Raw genomic sequence first — 18,774 nt, forward strand, 5'->3', positions numbered from 1 at the left:
TTTCAGGCTGGCTCCATGCTCCTTGCAACCCCAAGTAGGACAGGAATATTAAGAAAATGGATGGATAGATATGTTTAACTGTGGACCATGCAAAGTAAATTTAGGGAATTCAAGAAATGAAAATATGGTGCTAGAAGGATTATAACAGACCTGCTTTAAAACAGCCTGCTTTAAAAGTGTGAGGTATTTGCTTCCATTTGCAACTATATAGTGAAAATTCAGTTCATGTTGGGGCTTTTTAAAACAGCAACAAACTGAATTCACTCAATCTGTCCTTTTTCTAAGCAATTATTTAACCATATGTGTTAAATTCATGACAAACAGTTTAAGAATGAGGCTCTTAGCTCTGGCATCCCACATTTTATTCCCTACTGTGGTTCTCCCACTTCTTCCTGCCACCCAAGCATTTTCACATCTTCCCCAGTTCCCATTTACCTATTAGAATCAGCAAACCAAGGTCAGGTCTATTCATTCTTCCGGAAATCTTTTTAATGCTTACAGCTACGAACCCTGGTTTGGAATGTGGCCCAGAGTCGAGCCTTGATCAGCCCACTGAGGGATCACATAGTCTGTTTTGGTTTGGAATAGATCCAAGGGTCCTTGAAAGGGAGGAAGTTCAGGATTGGAATTCTTTCAAGTGCCCTCTCCACAGATTAGGGTGGGTTTTTGGATGCTGAATTTGGAACATGGCCAAAGATCTGAGTGAAAGTAAAAATCTGGAATGCTTGGAATGAGATATCCTCTTCGGGCATAAGGGTTGGAATTGTGCCCGATGGTCCGAATAAGAAACACTATTGAAGTTTTTAAGTTTGGAACTTGTTAAAGTATGACTTGTTCAAAGTCCTGGATAAGGGTGTACAAGGGCCATGTATTTATCTCAGGAGAAGTCCTTGTGTTGAAGCAAAGAAGCGTGATTAACATTTAGAACCTGGCAAAGTGTCAGGCTGATCAAAGACCCCCTGACATCGCTGTATAAAGCTTATGAATTAAGCTTGGAGCAAATCCAAGCAAGCATGCAACCAAGTGAGCATCTTTAAAGATCAGAGCTTATCAAAGTGTCAGATTTACCCATGGCCCCTGTCTAGGGAATACATAAGTCCGTTATTAGGTCTGGAACAAGTCCAGGAGTCTTTCTGCTAAGTGGAGACCAGAGTGCTGATACAGGTGAAAGCAAAGCTCGCCTTTTAAACCCAACTATTTATTTTCCTTTTTTATTGTTGCTGAAGTTGTTGTTTTTGTAGATTTTCCACAGATTTAGAGATAAAACATAACCATTGTACTTTATTGGGACATGTTTAGTCTCAGTTTTATTTTTTCTTGTTGCAAAAGAAAGAAAGAAAATAAATACCGCAAGTTGGTTGAAACTTCATAGAGGTTTTTTTCTTATTTATAGTGCCATCGTTGGTGCTTTTACCTGATGGTTTGTGCATTTTTTAAAACATGGAATATTTGGATTTACACACAGTTTGTATTCGCTCCCTATTTTCTGTAAGGTTTTGTGTATAGTAATAATCCTAATAGACACTCCTCCACACACTTGCACCACAGGACATGCACGTATTTCCTTGTATCCCCTTCTACCTGCAATATGCACTCAAAGTCCTATGAGCACAATAACAATCCTAATTACAAAGCTACCACAGTTTAAGAAGTTACATTAGTGGTCTTTGGTCCCTGTTGTAAAAGATTATAAGAGCTAAATTCAATTAGAGCCTCTGTGAATCAGTGTGCGCGTGCATGTACTTATGCTGAGGGGACAATAATCTGTTTACACAGTCATTTTGTGGGATCCTTCCGTCCTTCTGGGGACAAAAAAGCCAGCCTGCATGATGCAAATTAACACATTTTAAGATGAAACATGTGACAAACAGAAAGGTCAATGAATCTGCAGTTATAACTGAAGAAATGAGACGAAACATGGTTTTGATTCAGATATGATGATTTGTGTCACAATAACACGAGAGCTGTGCAACCAGTTCAAACACACTGGTGTGAGCCACTAGAGAAATAACAGAAAAAAGTAATCTTGCTGTACCGCTGTGTTTGGGTTTTTAATTGAGCATGAGAATTAGCGTTTCTGATAGACTGAGATAAAGTCCCATCTAAACTGTCTGTTTGTTCATGACTCATCATTATAATAAAGGATTAGTGTAAGGAAATAAACTAAAAAGGTTAAACAAATGCACAGTCAGGAACGAGTGGAAAATGAACACATTAGCATACAAACTTGCTGTAATTATACCTGTTCACACACTACAAATATTAATTGCAGTGAGTGCTTAAATGGATTCAAAAACATGTAGTGAACAGTGATGTGGGAATGTGAGAGAAATAAGGTTGGTCATGCAGGCTGCTTCTCTCCAAATGATTTAGAGTGTGTTGTGTGCAGCTCTGTGTGTGCGTGTCTAATCTTACCTTAACCTGTCCAACGTAGGCGTGTTTCTGCTCTTCAATGACAGTGAGGTTCACTGGCAGGGAAGTATCGAACAGCGGGTCGTTGTCATTAACGTCAGTCACCACAATGTTCACCGTCGCTGTAGACGTCTACACACACATACAAAAGACTGTTAGTGTTTAGTTCAAAGACTCTAATTATTGTACAAACCTTTATTTTTTTAAATGATTATTATCAGAATACACTAAAACTGAATCACGACATTTCAAAGACTGTGGGTTTTTTAAACCATCTTATTCTATGTGTCCCTTTTGCTAACCTCATCTTATATAACTAACTAAAGAGTTCATTTTGCTTGCAAATTTGTTGCAATCAGGCCCTGGCTGAACTGTTCACTCTATAAATAGATTTAAAAACTGCTCACTGTTGGTCCACTTGTTCTCTCTCTCGATGTAAAAGGTCTGTTTGTTTTAACCCTTTACACCCTGGAAGTATTGCTGTGTGACATTTATGGTGAAAATAGTTAGCAGCCACTTCCCATCTTACACATTGCCAGTACTGTGTTGGACCTCTTTTTGCATTCAAAATTGCCTTAATTCTTCATGGTATAGATTCAACAAGATGCTGGAAACATGCCTCAGAGACTTTGGTTTATATTAATATGACAACGTCACTCAGTTGCTGCACAGCCAATCTCCCATTCCACCACATCACACCAGCCACTGGCCATTTGAACACAGTGAACTCATTTTCATGTTCAAGATGAGATCATTTGAGCTTTGTGACATAATGTGCTGTCCTGCTGGAAGCAGACATCAGAAGATTGGACACTTACAGGGACGGACATGGTCAGCAACGATTCTCATGGCCTTTAAATGATGCTCAGTTGGTAGTAAGGGGTCTAAAGTGTGTCAAGACAATATCACCTACACCATTAGCACAGCTTGAACTATTGCTGTCATGCTGTTTATGCCAAAGTTGAACCATCTGAATGGCTCAGCAGAAACTGAGAATCATGAGACATGGCAATGTTTTTCCAGTTTTCTGTTGTGAAATTTTGGTGGTGTGCATTCAGAGATGCTCTTCTGCAAACCTTGGTTGTAACATTTTCACCCAGAGAAGTGCCGCTCACTGGATATCTTGTCTTTTTTGAAACATTGTCTTTAAACCCTAGAGATGTTTGAGTGGGAAACTCTTAGTAGATCTGCACTATAGTCCATCTGCCATGAACAACCATTTAACAACCATCATTTAAGTCGCCTTTCTTCCCCATTGTGACGCTTCGTTTGAACTTCAGCAGGTCGTGTTGATCATGTTTACATGCCTTGAGTTACTGCCATGTGATCAACCTATTAGATATTTGTGTTAATAAGCAGTTGAGAATCTTAACATAGTTTAATCCCTTTAAATAATGAGGGTTTGTGCTTTCAGAAGATCACTGTGAATGAGGCAGTGGCATTCAAAACACAGTGTCAGACTTTTCACTTGGCTTGAATATAGGCCAGTCAGTGTTAAATGAATAATTAAGAGTGAAATGTGGGGGCAGACAAGGGTTAAAGAGGGGCTGCTTTCAGACTGAATTCAGGTATGTGTGGTTTAAAAAAACCCCTGCATGCTAATTTAAAAGTGCTTTTGGCCCTGCTATAAAAAACTTGAACTAAGAAAAATAAATAAAATGAATCTGAATGTTTGCTTTTAGATTCTAGGAATGAAAAATGTGTCAGCAAAACAGATGACGGATGGAGTGTGATCTAAACCTGATTGCGAATGAGAGGGAGAAAAGTGTCTAAGGTGGGAAATAAAATCAACCCAAACAAACCCGAGGCTTTGATGTATATTTGTACAGGTTTGAAGGGGAAAATCTGTTTTACAGAACATTATAAGTGAATGTAATTTGTCTTACGCTTTATCAGACTGTGTAACCAAGAAAGAGTCGGAGAGGGAGAGGCCGTAGCTGATTCGATGTCACCAATTTCTTAATTTGACTTTCATGAGTGGAAGAAAGAGAGTCATCCAATATTTGACTTTTAAAGAATGGAATTGGGAGGAAGAAGGGCTCACCAGTTTATATCAGTGGGATTAAAAGAACAGAGGCAGTATGTGTGGGCCTGTGTGTGGGGAGAGTGACAATCTCAGAGGTGACAACGGCCTATTGAGGCTGACAGGGAACATTGGTGATGCAAGTGATCTAAGGTTAAAAACTCACACCTGACAAAACTGTTTATCTGCATGGCAGTGTATGTAAAGCAGAGAGAGCTATGACACAATGAAAGACGGTCTGTGAGCAACACTGTCAAACACACATACGGACACAAAAGAAAGGGATGGAGTAAGGTTCATTTCGCCTTGGCAGCTCTGAGAACATCGCTTTTAAATACCCGCGCACCTCAGAGTTTATTATTTCACAGACACGGTGGCCATCTGCCATATTTTAGCAATCACCCCACCGGAGAACGCTGCATTTTTAAGGGTTTAGCTATATTATTTTTAGTGGTCCGCCAAAGCAATAGTCACAGCTGATAACTGACAACACTGCAGTTCTTCGGAATTGCTAAAACACTAAATCACATTCTCCGAGCCAAATGCTCAGTGTGTTGAACCCAGTTATTGAATCAGTCACTCAGCAGAACCTGACTTACACACAATCTGCAGATCTTATTTGTTCCACTTTCAAAATTTTAAACACGCTCGGTGCCTAAGAAATTTTTTTTTGCAGTGTGATGTGCTCGTAATGAACGATGGCAACCAGGCAGAAGTTAAACACAATTAAGCAAAGTTGTTCACACTTGCTGCTAATGATGCAATGAAACCAACATAAGACAGCAGGGCGTACAAGCTGAATACTTGAATTCTCACTAACAATCAAGAGTGCAAGGAAGATGGTGAGAAGAACGAGATCAAGAACTGTTTATTTATCTGAAATTGGAGAAACTGTGGTAGATTACTATTCCTGTTTAATGACCAATGAAAGCAGGACGAAGAGTGCAGACTTTAAGCAGGTTTATTTTATGGCGCCAGTAATCAGAAGACTCAGAGCACAGAACAGGTAACTCCCAGCACGACGCTCTCGGTGTTGAAACAGTCCTTCAAAACAACAGCATGAACTACAGAAGGATGGAGGTGTGAAGGAATCAACAGGGTCAGCATTTCATTTATTGACTGTGTCCTCCAGCACAACAGGATACGCACATGAAGTGAGTATACAGAGAACCCTTAGAGGAAGGATTAAAGATCAGATCAAAGGCTGTCTTCTGGCCCGACCCACAACAAAGACCTGATGCTGACTTGTTGTTGACTTTGATTTTGCAGAAGATACATTTAGCGTATAGTAATGTGCCTTTGCATTCTGAATAGAAAAGCGCTAAATCCCCCACACATTTACAGCAATACTGCTTGTCTGTAATAATCAGATGAAACTGCATTTGCTGCATTATAAACAAAGCTTTGCTGGAGCTACTGTATATGCCTCTGACCTTGTGTTTCCCATGTTTTAATGCAGCGTGTAATGAAAGGTCAAAAGTAGTTTTAGTTTTGGCTACGTGTACAATGTGAAAACACTGATTCTGAATACAGATATAAAAGTACTTTGAGGAGACTGTTAGATATTGCAGGTAACACATAGATTGATGCCTATTTTTATAAGACACAGGAAAGCTTATTGTAATGCTGTCCTCTAGTATGCTGAAAAAATCAATAAATCAGCTACAATTCACGCATACAGTGCATACAGTGACATTTAGAAGAAATACTTTTAGTTTGTGAACTGGAAAGATCACTTAGTTCTCTTTCACAAAGCAGAATACAAAGTTGGTAATGTTGCTTTTAGCCGTTATGCTCTAAGATCTTCTGTTCTTAATGTTCCTTGAATGTTTTATTCAGACTCCTTTTTTAAATCCGCCATCTCTGTTGTTCTAGTTTTTGGTTTTTGTTGCATTTTCTTACTCTATTTTTACATATAAGTAAAACTTGACTGAATGTAGATTGAAAAGGAGTACTGAGTCTTCAATAAATCTGTCTTAGCAACTGAAGAGATTAATGTTGCACATGTATAGGAAAGATTTGCAGAATGTTGCAAGTACAGGCTGACTTATTTTTTTACCAAGTACAAGTCCATGCTACAGTCTGTAATTTACGTCTGCTGTTAGGTGATTGCAAGGCAACATAAATGCATTAGAATATGTCACACATCATTTAGGTTTTTTGGATGTAAACTATGTTGTTGTCATGAAAATAAAATAATATGATACTTTTATAAGGTTTTCTAGGTACATACAGTAAATGCTACAAATGGGTCATTTTAGCACATTAGTAGGCGGTTGCTAGGCAACGTGATGACATTATAATGTGCAATAAAGGTAAGAATCTTCAGGAGCCTGAGATGTACTTGTGTGTACTACAGATCATATAGGAGGCATTTTCACACAGACAGTATGACACCTCGCAAATATTTTACTTGCCCCAAAGTTACATCTGCGCGGAAAAGAAGACGAGATGGTGGATGTGAGAAGAATGAGCACGTTGTTAGTTTCTCGTCTTTTCTTGGGATTTAAAAGTCTGACCTTGTCTGTTCCATACACATAATAATTAAGTCTTCACATTCATTAACGTAGCAGCGCTAATCCACACAGGATTTATTTACTAATGCAATGACACAGTCCAACGCGGGCCATTTGCTGACAGTTTCTATGGCATCCCACAATGCACACCGTCCTTACAGTAAAGCTGGTTTACTGCACCAACTTGTAGGGTCCTCAGTCTGTGGCAGCATGATGGATTCACTGGCCAAATAGCCAATTAGGCACTTTGTAGCCTGACACTCTCACAACAGGACATTTAATAATATGGGACACAAACGTGTGCGTGTGTATGTGCGCCCATATGAAGACAACCCAAGGCCTTCCAGGTGATTCTGATTAATGGGCCTGTATAAGGCAACTACACTCCAATCTCCTCTTCTCCTTTTTCCCCATTTCTTTCTTTCCTTGTCTTCCTTTCAGTTTCTCCCTGTAGCTGATATCATTCCCCTCTTGTATACCCTCTCTTTCTCTCTCCATTCACAATCATATACTCTTTTACTCTCACTCAAAACATAATGGAGTGTCAAGCAGACAAATGTCCAAACTACTTTTATCCATTTTCTGACTTCTGGACCCTTGGGATACAAAGATAATACACTAATTGCCAAGGTCCAGAGAGCAATAGACGAACTACATGGTTGCATGAGCAAGAGTCTGTGTAATATCACTTTAGCACAAAACCACCGTTAGGGCAGCACCAGCACAATGAGTACCTCTCGCTCCCACTTGCCGTTTCCCTCCATATTCCATAATAAAAAAGGTCACAGCATTATAATCAGCATTTTCTCCACAGTGGGATCTTAAACTTTACCTTTTGTTTTAATTGATGTGTGTGTACCTGTTTAAACATCTTTGTGAGGACCAAAATCTGGCATGCCACTATACTTTTGAGGACCAACAGTCTCTTGTCGGGACCAAATGCCAGTCCTCATGAATCTGAGGGCATTTTGAGGCTCAAAGTGTGGTTTTAGGCTTAGGGATACAATTAGGTTATGGTTGTGGTTAAGGTAAGGGGCTAAGGAAAGCATTTTATCAATTCAATATCCTCACTAAGATGTGAAAATGAGTGTTAGTGTGTGTGTGTGGTTTGGGGGGGGGGGGGGATTGCAACACTGGGGGATTGCAGAGTGGAGAGGAGCAGAGAAGCAGAGGGGGAGGAACAAGAGAAAGGAAGTGGGGCTCATCTGATTTTCATGAGAGAGCAACTGAATATGAGAAAATTGAGAAAATGTTAAAAAAGCACGAAGAAAAATGCAAAATAGCTCTTGTCGTTAAATAAACATTAAATAAGAAGGGTTTTGTCATTCAGGTTTCCTTAATAAGACGTAGAACGGCAAGATGAAAATCCTGCCATCATACAGACGGTGATGGTGCAGCTTTCATTTAAAATCATTTTACGCAATACCTCCACAGAGACAATGACAGTGTTGCTGAATTGTGTACATGAAAAATGCTGTAAATAGTTAACAAATAAGAAAACAAAGACAAGAAGAAACTGCAAGGTTAATGCCAGGCTTCTGTCTCACGTCTGCACAGCTAAACGTTCGTGGTGTGACGAAAGTCAGATTATCGGGAAAAAAAACACACCTTCTATCTATCATCAGAAAAGTATGTGAGGGGGTTTTAGTGAAGCGTTTGAGGTCAATGCAAATGTCAAAAAGAATTCATCTTCTTTCAGCTTGATCATAAAGTCTGACAGTGAAAGAAGGATGTTAAGCGGTAAGGTTTCTAGCACCCAAACATCACCAGTATGTGCAACTAATTGCCTGTGTTGATTAACTTACATTTAACCTCCTAAGACCCGAACTCTTCCATGGCATGCATTTTTAATTTCTCTTTGATATTTGAGCATATATACCCGATGAATGTAAAAACAAAGAATTATCAGATTATTTTTTTACCTAATTTTTGTTTCTAAGAAAAATGAGGACGACATATGAGGATATTCATTTTAAATTGTGATAGAACAGTAGCAGTATGTTGTTGTTTTTTTTACTATCTGCTGTAAAGAGAGGTCAAAAAAAGCATAAATTGTGATTCAGTAAGAACGACCTACTTTCTATGAAAAGTGTCATGTGGAAGGTACTTGCGACATAGCAGTTCAAATTGAATGCCTCATGCTTCAGGCCTCCTGAGTGTGAAACCAAACTGATGGATAATCTTAAAAGTTGTCAGATAAAGCAAACATAAAACCTGCTAGAAAAGGAACAGCAAACAGTTAGCATTCTGTTGCCCTCTTTGGTTTCAAGAATATTTTAAGTTGGACCCTGTGTTCTCTTTGCATTCTGTTATGCATTTCAAATACTCACCATCATTGCAAATTGGCTTTCAGTAAGAATGAAATGAAATGATATTACTGGGACTGTGTGCTTAGAAGGGCTTTTGGATGCCAAATGTAACCGAAAAGCACAAAAGCTTTCTACCAACACCAAAACATCAAGTTCTTTGGATGGTGTTACTGAAGAGTATCAGTGTGAAAAAACATAGACAGCGTGTGGACACACCATCGTAGTGTTTGAATCATACTAACAATGTGGTTTAATACAGTTAGTATATATAAAAAGCTATCGGCGGCCAGCTAAAACACATTATTCTGCCTTACCTGGCATATAAGCCATTTTATTCTATTAACATTTTTTGAGCCTGCAGGCTCAATAAATGTAGACATTCATTTCTTTACAGTCAGTTGCTATAAATTATTTAGCTTTTTGTTATTATTACTGTGACTAAATGACAGGTAATTAAAACAATTCTAATAGCCCTCTTTCTCAGATAACACCACATCTGTTGTTTGTGGAGCTTCATTGTGAGGGATGGAGAATTCTCTCCCGGAGCTCCTCACTTCTCCTCTGGGGGTTTTGAGACAACTCGAGTAAAACAACAAGTAAACATCCATATGACACAGAGGAGTTTCTTACTCCTTCTGGGTGTCCGTCTGAGGCTGTCACCAGCAGGGTGTAATAATCCAGAGTCTCCCTGTCCAGAGGTTTGTCCAGAACCAAATAGCCTGAACTGGAGAGAGAACAAAACACACAGAGTTCTTGTTAAACCTTCAGGCAAAAGAACAGGAAAAATAAAAAGATGATGAAAGACTGTGGAAACCATGGTGAAACTTAATTTAAGTAATGCAGAGTGTGCCTCCTACTCACTTAACTGGTCAAGGGTGATGACTTGACCTGTTTTGCTTATCATGAATTAACACAAAACTAGAAAGCTGAAAGATCAGCATCTTGAATTTTTATGTCTGAGTAAAAATGATCAGATCATCTGCTTCTGTGCAACTTGTCTGAATATTCTGATCAATCAAAATCAGGAAAAATGTTTGATTTTAGCCTTGGTTGACTTTTTTTTATTTTCCAGTAATGATTTAGATAATGACTGAAGTGTTTTTAATTTGAACCTCTTAAATGTGTTAGAAACCATCTGAACTGTCATGTGTATCAGGATGTGTGCGTGCACAGAAGAGATGTAGAGCTTTTTTTCTAATAAAAAGCAGTCCATGTTTAAATGTGTAGGTTCGCTCACAAACAGTCTAGTTTTCTCATATGAACAACGCATTTTCTTCATAAATCTCCAGTGTACATAAATTCCTATATGTAAGAGAATACAAAGACCTCGCATACACTTCAAACCTAAAGCCTAGATATGTTTTAAAATTTATTATTATTATCAGTAGTAGCAGTAATAGTATTATTAAAAGTAAAAATAGGACGGCAACCAACTATTTGCCAGACTTTGAGCAACCCTCGATCTCTGGTTTAATGTGATTTTCTGTGTAGACAGCAACAGATTTGCAGTTTTCGCCATTTTATCACAGTGAATCACGGCACCAAACATGCTCTGAACTGCCTGCAAATGCTCTCAGATCTGGTCCCTGTCTTTGAAGCAACTATTTCAAAATGCATGGTTTCCAATCACTGTTTTCCTTCTGTACCTGCATTAGTTGGTGATTGTAAATTGGCCATAGGTTTGATGTCCAGGGTATACCCTGCCTCTTGAGGTAGGGCAAAAAGGCTCCAATCCCCAGTGAAAATGGATGGACAAATCCTAAAATATACATGTAGGAGTGCCTATATCCATCCACAGCTAAAGCACAGAGTGAAAATCAGACTTGTTCTTGATGATTCAGATTTACAAATGAGGCTTTATAAATCAGACAAAATGAACGCGTATGCACATTTCTGCTATACAGAGGGTTTTTTTCTTCATCTGGCTCCTGTTTGGTTATCCTCCTAAAGTGCACTTAAGCTGCACTCCTAAAACCACACAAAAAAATGAAAATGAAAAAAAAAATCACTCCCTCCCACACCACCATAAGTTATATGTTATACTAGAAAAATTTGCATTTCCTGCGAAAATGCAGTGTGGATGCTTTAAAGCTGAAGCTGTCTGCAAAAACTAGCTGAAAAGGGTGAAAAGTTGCAGAAATTGTAAAAACTTTGCAGAAGCAAAGGAACTTTGCTAAAATGTAATAACTCAGCAGAACTGCAATATCTTAGAGGAAACATAATACTTGGCAGAAATGCAATAGCATAGCAGAACTTAGCAGAAATATTGTAACTTACCAGAAACATGATAACTTCTCAAAAATACAAGAATTTAGGAGAAATAGTATAAGATAACAGAAAGAATATATTTAGCCAAAAATACTTAAACATTACAGAAACACTATGATTTAGAAAAATAGTACAACATAGCAGAAATACTGTGATTTACCAGAGACACTGTGATGAACTATGAATATTGTAATTTTAAATTAATACTATGTTTTAGCACAAATACTCTGGTTTAGCAGAAATACTATCATTTGGCAGAAATACTATGATTTAGCACAAATACTCTGGTTTAGCACAAATATTATAAGATAGCAGAAATACTATTATATAGCAGAAATGCTATATTTAGAAAGAAAAATATAATATAGTAGAAATAGTATGATTTAGCAGAAATACTGTATTTAGCACAAGTACCAAAAAGTAGCAGAAATACTATGATTTAGCAGAAATACTATGATTGAGCAGAAGTACTAAGATGTAGTAAAAGTACTTTGATTTAACAGAAATACAATTATGGAGGAGTAATACTTTAAAATGGGAGAAATATTGATACACACACACACATACACAGAGCCTAAAGGGAAGAGTATTTGTGCCATGGAGTGTTAACAAGAATGTGAGGTCCATATTAGAAAAGCTGGTAAAATCATAAAAGTTTGCAGAATTGTTATAAATGATGAATATGAATTACTGGTCTGTGATAGTGTATTAACTTGTAGGGAAAAAAAACATGTTGACTAAGGTGGAATCGAACCCACGACGTTTGGGTTGCAGACCCGTGTCATTACCAACTGCGCCACTGGGAAAGAGAGAGGGCGCCTTGAAAAACAGGGTGATGAGCAGTCAGAATTAGATCGCGGTGAGAGGCGAAAATCGCCGTTTTTTTGGAGTTACAAAACATTGTGTAACTCAAACACTAGGTGGACTAGAAGCATAATTCTTGGACTGGGTGAATCAGCGGACTTTGGTGTACTTTGACCGCGATTTTCATTGCTCTCTGTACATCTGTCGCTGAGATATGACGAGAGAAGAAACGGCAGACCTCAGATATGATTGGCTGGCTGGGAAGCCGTGCAGGCCCTGATATGTGCATTTGAATGTCTGAGTCCTCACAGAGGATTGGCTGCCTGGCAGAAATATATAGAAATAGTATGATTAAGCATAAATACTATATTTAGCAGAAATACTATATTAAGCACAAATCCTATAAAAAGCAGAAATACTATATTAAGCACAAATCCTATAAAAAGCAGAAATAGTATGATTAAGCATAAATACTACATTTAGTAGAAATACTATGTTTTAGCACAAATACTATAAAAAGCAGAAATACTATAATTTAGCAGAAATACTATATTAAGCACAAATCCTATAAAAAGCAGAAATACTATATTAAGCAATATAAATATCCTATAAAAATCTTATAAAAAGCAAAAATACTGAACTATGATTTGGTAGAAAAATTATAATTAATCAGAAATACTATATTTGGCACAAATCTTATAAAATAGCAGAAATAGTATGATTTAGCACAATAGTAATAACTTAAACAGAAAAATTGGAAAAGCAAAATGGACAGCTGAAAAAAGGGTGAGAGAAGTAAGTTTCTAGCTCAGTCAAGCTGCCTGGGAGCTGCTGAATTTGAATCCACCAATCAGAGAGGCTGTGCACTTTTTCCCGCCAAAACAGGTGCACGCAGCACAGAGAGAGACACAGGATTTTTGCAGTCTATTTCTCAGAGTGACGACTCCCCTCAAACAAATGACCATAATTTCCTAACCGTAGGGGCTAGAACGGTCATTCTTACACCGTTTTGTTCAGAAGAGATGGGGAATCTTCAAGTGTTGACAATTTATCATTAAAATATGAATTTTTAGAGATATATGACATGGATGACTTGTTGACTTAGAAGCCACGAATTCCCCAATATGCAAATTTGAATGCCTCAGCCCACATATATGATTGGCTGGCTGGGAAGCCGTGCAGGCCCTGATTTGTGGATTTGAATTCCTCAGCCGTCAGATATGATTGGCTGGCTTAGAAGCCATGAAGGCCCCAATATGCAAATTTGAATGCCTCAGCCCACATATATGATTGGCTGGGAAGCCGTGCAGGCCCTGATTTGAAAATTTGAATGTCTCAGTCCTCACAGAGGATTGGCTGCCTGGGGACCTGGTAGAAATATATAGAAATAGTATGATTAAGCATAAATACTACATTTAGTAGAAATACTATGTTTTAGCACAAATACTATAAAAAGAAGAAATACTATAATTTAGCAGAAATACTATATTAAGCACAAATCCTATAAAAAGCAGAAATACTATATTAAGCAATATAAATATCCTATAAAAATTCTATAAAAAGCAAAAATACCGTACTATGATTTGGTAGAAAAATTATAATTAATCAGAAATACTACATTTGGCACAAATCTTATAAAATAGCAGAAATAGTATGATTTAGCACAATAGTAATAACTTAAACAGAAAAATTGGAAAAGCAAAATGGACAGCTGAAAAAATGCTGAACATGCTAAGGGTCCCTCAAATATACTTGTTAAATGAAAAAAATCAGCAAAAAAATATATAACAGCCACACAATCACAAATATGTACACACAAGGAAGCACACATGCACAGAGAGAAACACACAAAAGATCCAACTCAGTCAACCAGTCTAAATATACTGAATTTAAATCTTTACAATGAGATCATCCCATAAAAAGGCTCTCTCTCTCTCTCTCTCTCTCTCTCTCTCTCACACACACACACACACACACACACACACACACACACACAAGATCCAATTCAGTCAACCAGTCTAAATATATTGAATTTGAATCTTACAATGAGATCATCCCATAAAAAGGCTCTCTCTCTCTCTCTCTCTGTCACACACACACACACACACACACACACACACACACACACACACACACACACACGCGCGCACACACACACACACACACAAGGTCCAATTCAGTCAACCAGTCTTAATATATTGAATTTGAATCTTACAATGAGATCATCCCATAAAAAGGCTCTCTCTCTCTCTCTCTGTCACACACACACACACACACACACACACACACACACACACACACACACACACACACACACACACACACACACACACACACACACAGAGGGAGAGAGAAGCAAGTTTCTAGCTCAGTCAAGCAGGCTGGGAGCTGCTGAATTTGAATCCACCAATCAGAGAGCCTGTGCACTTTTTCCCGCCAAAACAGGTGCAGGCAGCACAGAGAGACACAGGATTTTTGCAGTCTATTTCTCATAATGACGACTCCCCTCAAACAAATGACCATAATTTCCTAATCGTAGGGGCTAGAACGGTCATTCTTACACCGTTTTGTTCAGAAGAGATGGGGGAATCTTCCAGTGTTGACAATTTATCATTAAAATATGAATTATTAAAGATATTTGACTTCTAATGCACCATAACTGAGTAGAGCAAAGCAAAAACTGCCTTGACTTGCCCTCAAACAACGCTTTCTAACTCTAAATCTATTTGGAGCATCAATATCATTCTTTCACCGTAAGAGACAGCAGGCTTTGGTGAACAATCATGGAAATTTTCAGGTCTCTGTGGAAATCCATGAAAAAGATATGACGAGAGAAAAAAGTGGTTCATTTCCAGAGTTTGAAATCTGAAGAAATCTGAGCGAAGGACGAATTTCCTACCCTCAAACAAGTCCAACTCATTTCAGAACGGTAATAGGTGAGAAAAACATTCTTGAATTGTGAGCGTCAGGAGTGTCTGAAGATATACGGGGACAAGCCTCATGTTTGAACTTCGCTTCGTTAAGAAGATATGACGATTCGAATATGCCTCTCATTACAGAAATCCAGTGGTGATTTTGAACAAACTCTCCATTGACTTTCTATGGAGAGTTTTGAGACTTTGTGTTGGTCTGAGGAGATTTGTGAAAATTCTATAAATCTCACAACAATGATGGTGACATTTTCTGAAAGCCAGCAAAAATACCTACATTTTGATGTATAATTTGTGGAAGTTGAGTGAAAATTAAGCAAGTAGCAAACAGTTGTTCGGACATGAAGAGAAGACTGCTAAACCTAGAGTGGCACACTGGAAGCCAAGTGCATAGCAACCATAACAACGCATGTATTTTGTGAAAAATCAAAATTTTGCAACTCAAAACTTTAAGAGGCATAAAAGTAAAACGGTAAAAGATTTGAAAAAGCTGATTTATACCTGAATAGCCCAATAATTTGTGAACATTTTAAAGTTTGAATGGTTGTTCTACGTGAAAATATGAGGAAGTAGTTAAGTTGCAAAAACAAGAAAGTTTTAGCAGAATTGCGGAAGTTTCCCATTCATTTCAATGGGACAAATTAAAGGAAAAAAGTGGAATATTTTAAAAAGTATAATAGTGAAAAATACCAAAAGATATAGCCGGCATTAGCAAAAATAGCAGAATAGTTTAAAATTTGAACGGCGAAAATCGGCTGAAAATTGTGGAAGTAGTTCCACGGCGAAAAGTGTACGGAAGCACCAAGAATAAAAGATAAAGAATAAAGAGAAACAGGAAAACAATAGTGTGGATGCCTTAAAGCATCCACACAATTATACTTGCACAGTGGAAAAAGAACAACTGGGCACTTCCTCCCATGGAGCCATAATAATGAAAACAGAGCTGAGACACTGAAATATTTGGCATTCATTGGAAGATTTTACCATGTCAGAAACAACCCACCAAATATCCCCAGAATGCAGAAATGAAAAGTCTTTGCTTAATTGTGTGGATGCTTTATGCATCCACACTATTGAGTTCCTCTTGGGACTTCCGTACACTTTTGGCACTTAACTACTTCCACAATTTTCAGCCGATTTTCACCGTTCAAATTTTAAACTATTCTGCTATTTCTGCTAATGTGTGCTATGTCTTTTGGTATTTTTCACTATTATACTTTTTAAAATATTAAGCTTAATTTGTCCCATTGAAATGAATGGGAAACTTCTGCAATTCTGCTAAAATTTGCTTGTTTTTGAAACTTAACTACTTCCTCATATTTTCACGTTGAACAACCATTCAAACTTTAAAATGTTCTCAAATTATTGGGCTATTCAGGTATAAATCAGCTTTTTCAAATCTTTTACCGTTTTGCTTTTATGCCTCTTAAAGTTTTCAGTTGCAAAATTGTGATTTTTCACAAAATACATGCGTTGTTATGGTTGCTATGCACTTGGCTTCCAGTGTGCCACTGAAGGTTTTGCAGTCTTCTCTTCATGTCCGAACAACTTCTTGCTACTTGCTCAATTTTCACTCAACTTCCACAAATTATACATGAAAACGTAGGTATTTTTGCTGGCTTTCAGAAAATGTCACTATCATTGTTGTGGGATTTATAGAATTTTGGCAAATCTCCTCAGACCAACACAATGTCTCAAAACTCTCCATATAAAGTCAATGGAGAGTTTGTTCAAAATCACCGCTGGATTTCTGTAATGAGAGGCATATTCGAATCGTCATATCTCCTTAACGAAGCGAAGTTAAGACATGAGGCTTGTCCCGGTATATCTTCAGACACTCCTGATGCTCACAATTCAAGAATTTTTTTCTCACCTATTACCGTTCTGAGATGAGTTGGACTTGTTTGAGGGTAGGAAATTCGTCCTTCGCTCAGATTTCTTCAGATTTCAAACTCTGGAAATGAACCACTTTTTTCTCTCGTCATATCTTTTTGATGGTTTTCCACAGAGACCTGAAAATTTCCATGACTGTTCACCAAAGCCTGCTGTCTCTTACGGTGAAAGAATGATATCGATACTCCAAATAGATTTAGAGTTACAAAGCGTTGTTTGAGGGCAAGTCAAGGCAGTTTTCGCTTCGCTCTACTCCGTTATGGTGCATTACAAGTCAAATATCTTCAATAATTCATATTTTAATGATAAATTGTCAACACTTGAAGATTCCCCCATCTCTTCTGAACAAAACGGTGTAAGAATGACCATTCTAGCCCCTACGGTTAGGAAATTATGGCCATTTGTTTGAGGGGAGTCGTCACTATGAGAAGTAGACTGCAATAATCCTGTGTCTCTCTGTGCTGCGTGCACCTGTTTTGGCGGGAAAAAGTACACAGCCTCTCTGATTGGTGGATTCAAATTCAGCAGCTCTCTCCCTGTGTGTGTGTGTGTGTGTGAGAGAGAGAGAGACCCTCTTTAGGGCAGCATCTCATTATTGGAAAAAAATATAATATATTCAGACTGGTTGACTGGCATAGACCCTCCGTGTGTCTCTCTCTCTGTGCATTTGTGTATACATATTTAATTTTGTGTGTATCTGTTGGCTGTTCCTTCTTGTTTTTTAAATTTATTTTTATTTCTTTATTTTTTTTTCACAGGTGAACAACAATTAGTTTTGAGGGAATTTAACCATGTTCCGTTTTTTTTTCAGCTTGTCATCTTACTTTTCCAGTATTTTCACTTAAGTTATTACTATTCTGCTCAATCATAGTATTTGTTCTAAATCATTGTTATTATGCTATATTGTAGTATTTCTGCTAAATCATACTATTTCTACTATATTATATTTTTCTTTCTAAATATAGCATTTCTGCTATATAATTGTATTTCTGCTATGTTATAATATTTGTGCTAAAACAGAGTATTTGTGCTGAAACATAGTATTTCTGCCAAATGATAGTATTTCTGTCAAATTATAGTATTTGTGCTAAAACATAGTATTAATTTAAAATGACAATATTCATAGTTCATCACAGTGTCTCTGGTAAAACACAGTATTTCTGCTATGTTGTACTATTTTTCTAAATCATAGTGTTTCCGTAATGTTTAAGTATTTTTGGCTAAATATATTCTTTCTGTTATCTTATACTATTTCTCCTAAATTCTTGTATTTTTGAGAAGTTATCATGTTTCTGGTAAGTTACAATATTTCTGCAAAGTTCTGCTATGCTATTGCATTTCTGCCAAGTATTATGTTTCCTCTAAGATATTGCAGTTCTGCTAAGTTATTCCATTTTAGCAAAGTTCCTTTGCTTCTGCAAAGTTTTTACAATTTCTGCAACTTTTCAGCTTTTTCAGCTAGTTTTGCATACAGCTTCAGCTTTAAAGCATCCACACTGCATTTTCGCAGGAAATGCAAATTTTTCTAGTTTTAATTTGTACTGCGAAAATCTTCTAAGCAATCAGCTCCTTTCCTCATTCTTATTTTGTGATTTTAATTCCTCATGTCTCTCTTCCTG

The 18,774-nt window shown here is 37.5% G+C and overlaps 1 protein-coding gene across 1 annotated transcript in view; it reads right to left on the reverse strand.

Annotated features, from left to right (window-relative positions):
- Positions 1 to 18,774, reverse strand: part of LOC146381613 (protocadherin-15-like) — a 221,206-nt gene that overhangs the window by 98,580 nt on the left and 103,852 nt on the right. Inside the window, exons 19-20 of the mRNA XM_084937707.1 lie at positions 9,891 to 9,984; positions 2,416 to 2,544 (exon numbers count right to left, since the gene is read on the reverse strand). Of these exons, the coding sequence (XP_084793833.1) occupies positions 2,416 to 2,544; positions 9,891 to 9,984 (223 nt within the window). The remainder of the gene's footprint in view (positions 1 to 2,415; positions 2,545 to 9,890; positions 9,985 to 18,774) is intronic.

The sequence above is a fragment of the Perissodus microlepis genome, chromosome 8 (assembly GCF_051167445.1).
Source record: "Perissodus microlepis isolate ML-2025 ecotype Zambia chromosome 8, ASM5116744v1, whole genome shotgun sequence".
Classification (NCBI taxonomy): domain Eukaryota; kingdom Metazoa; phylum Chordata; class Actinopteri; order Cichliformes; family Cichlidae; genus Perissodus; species Perissodus microlepis.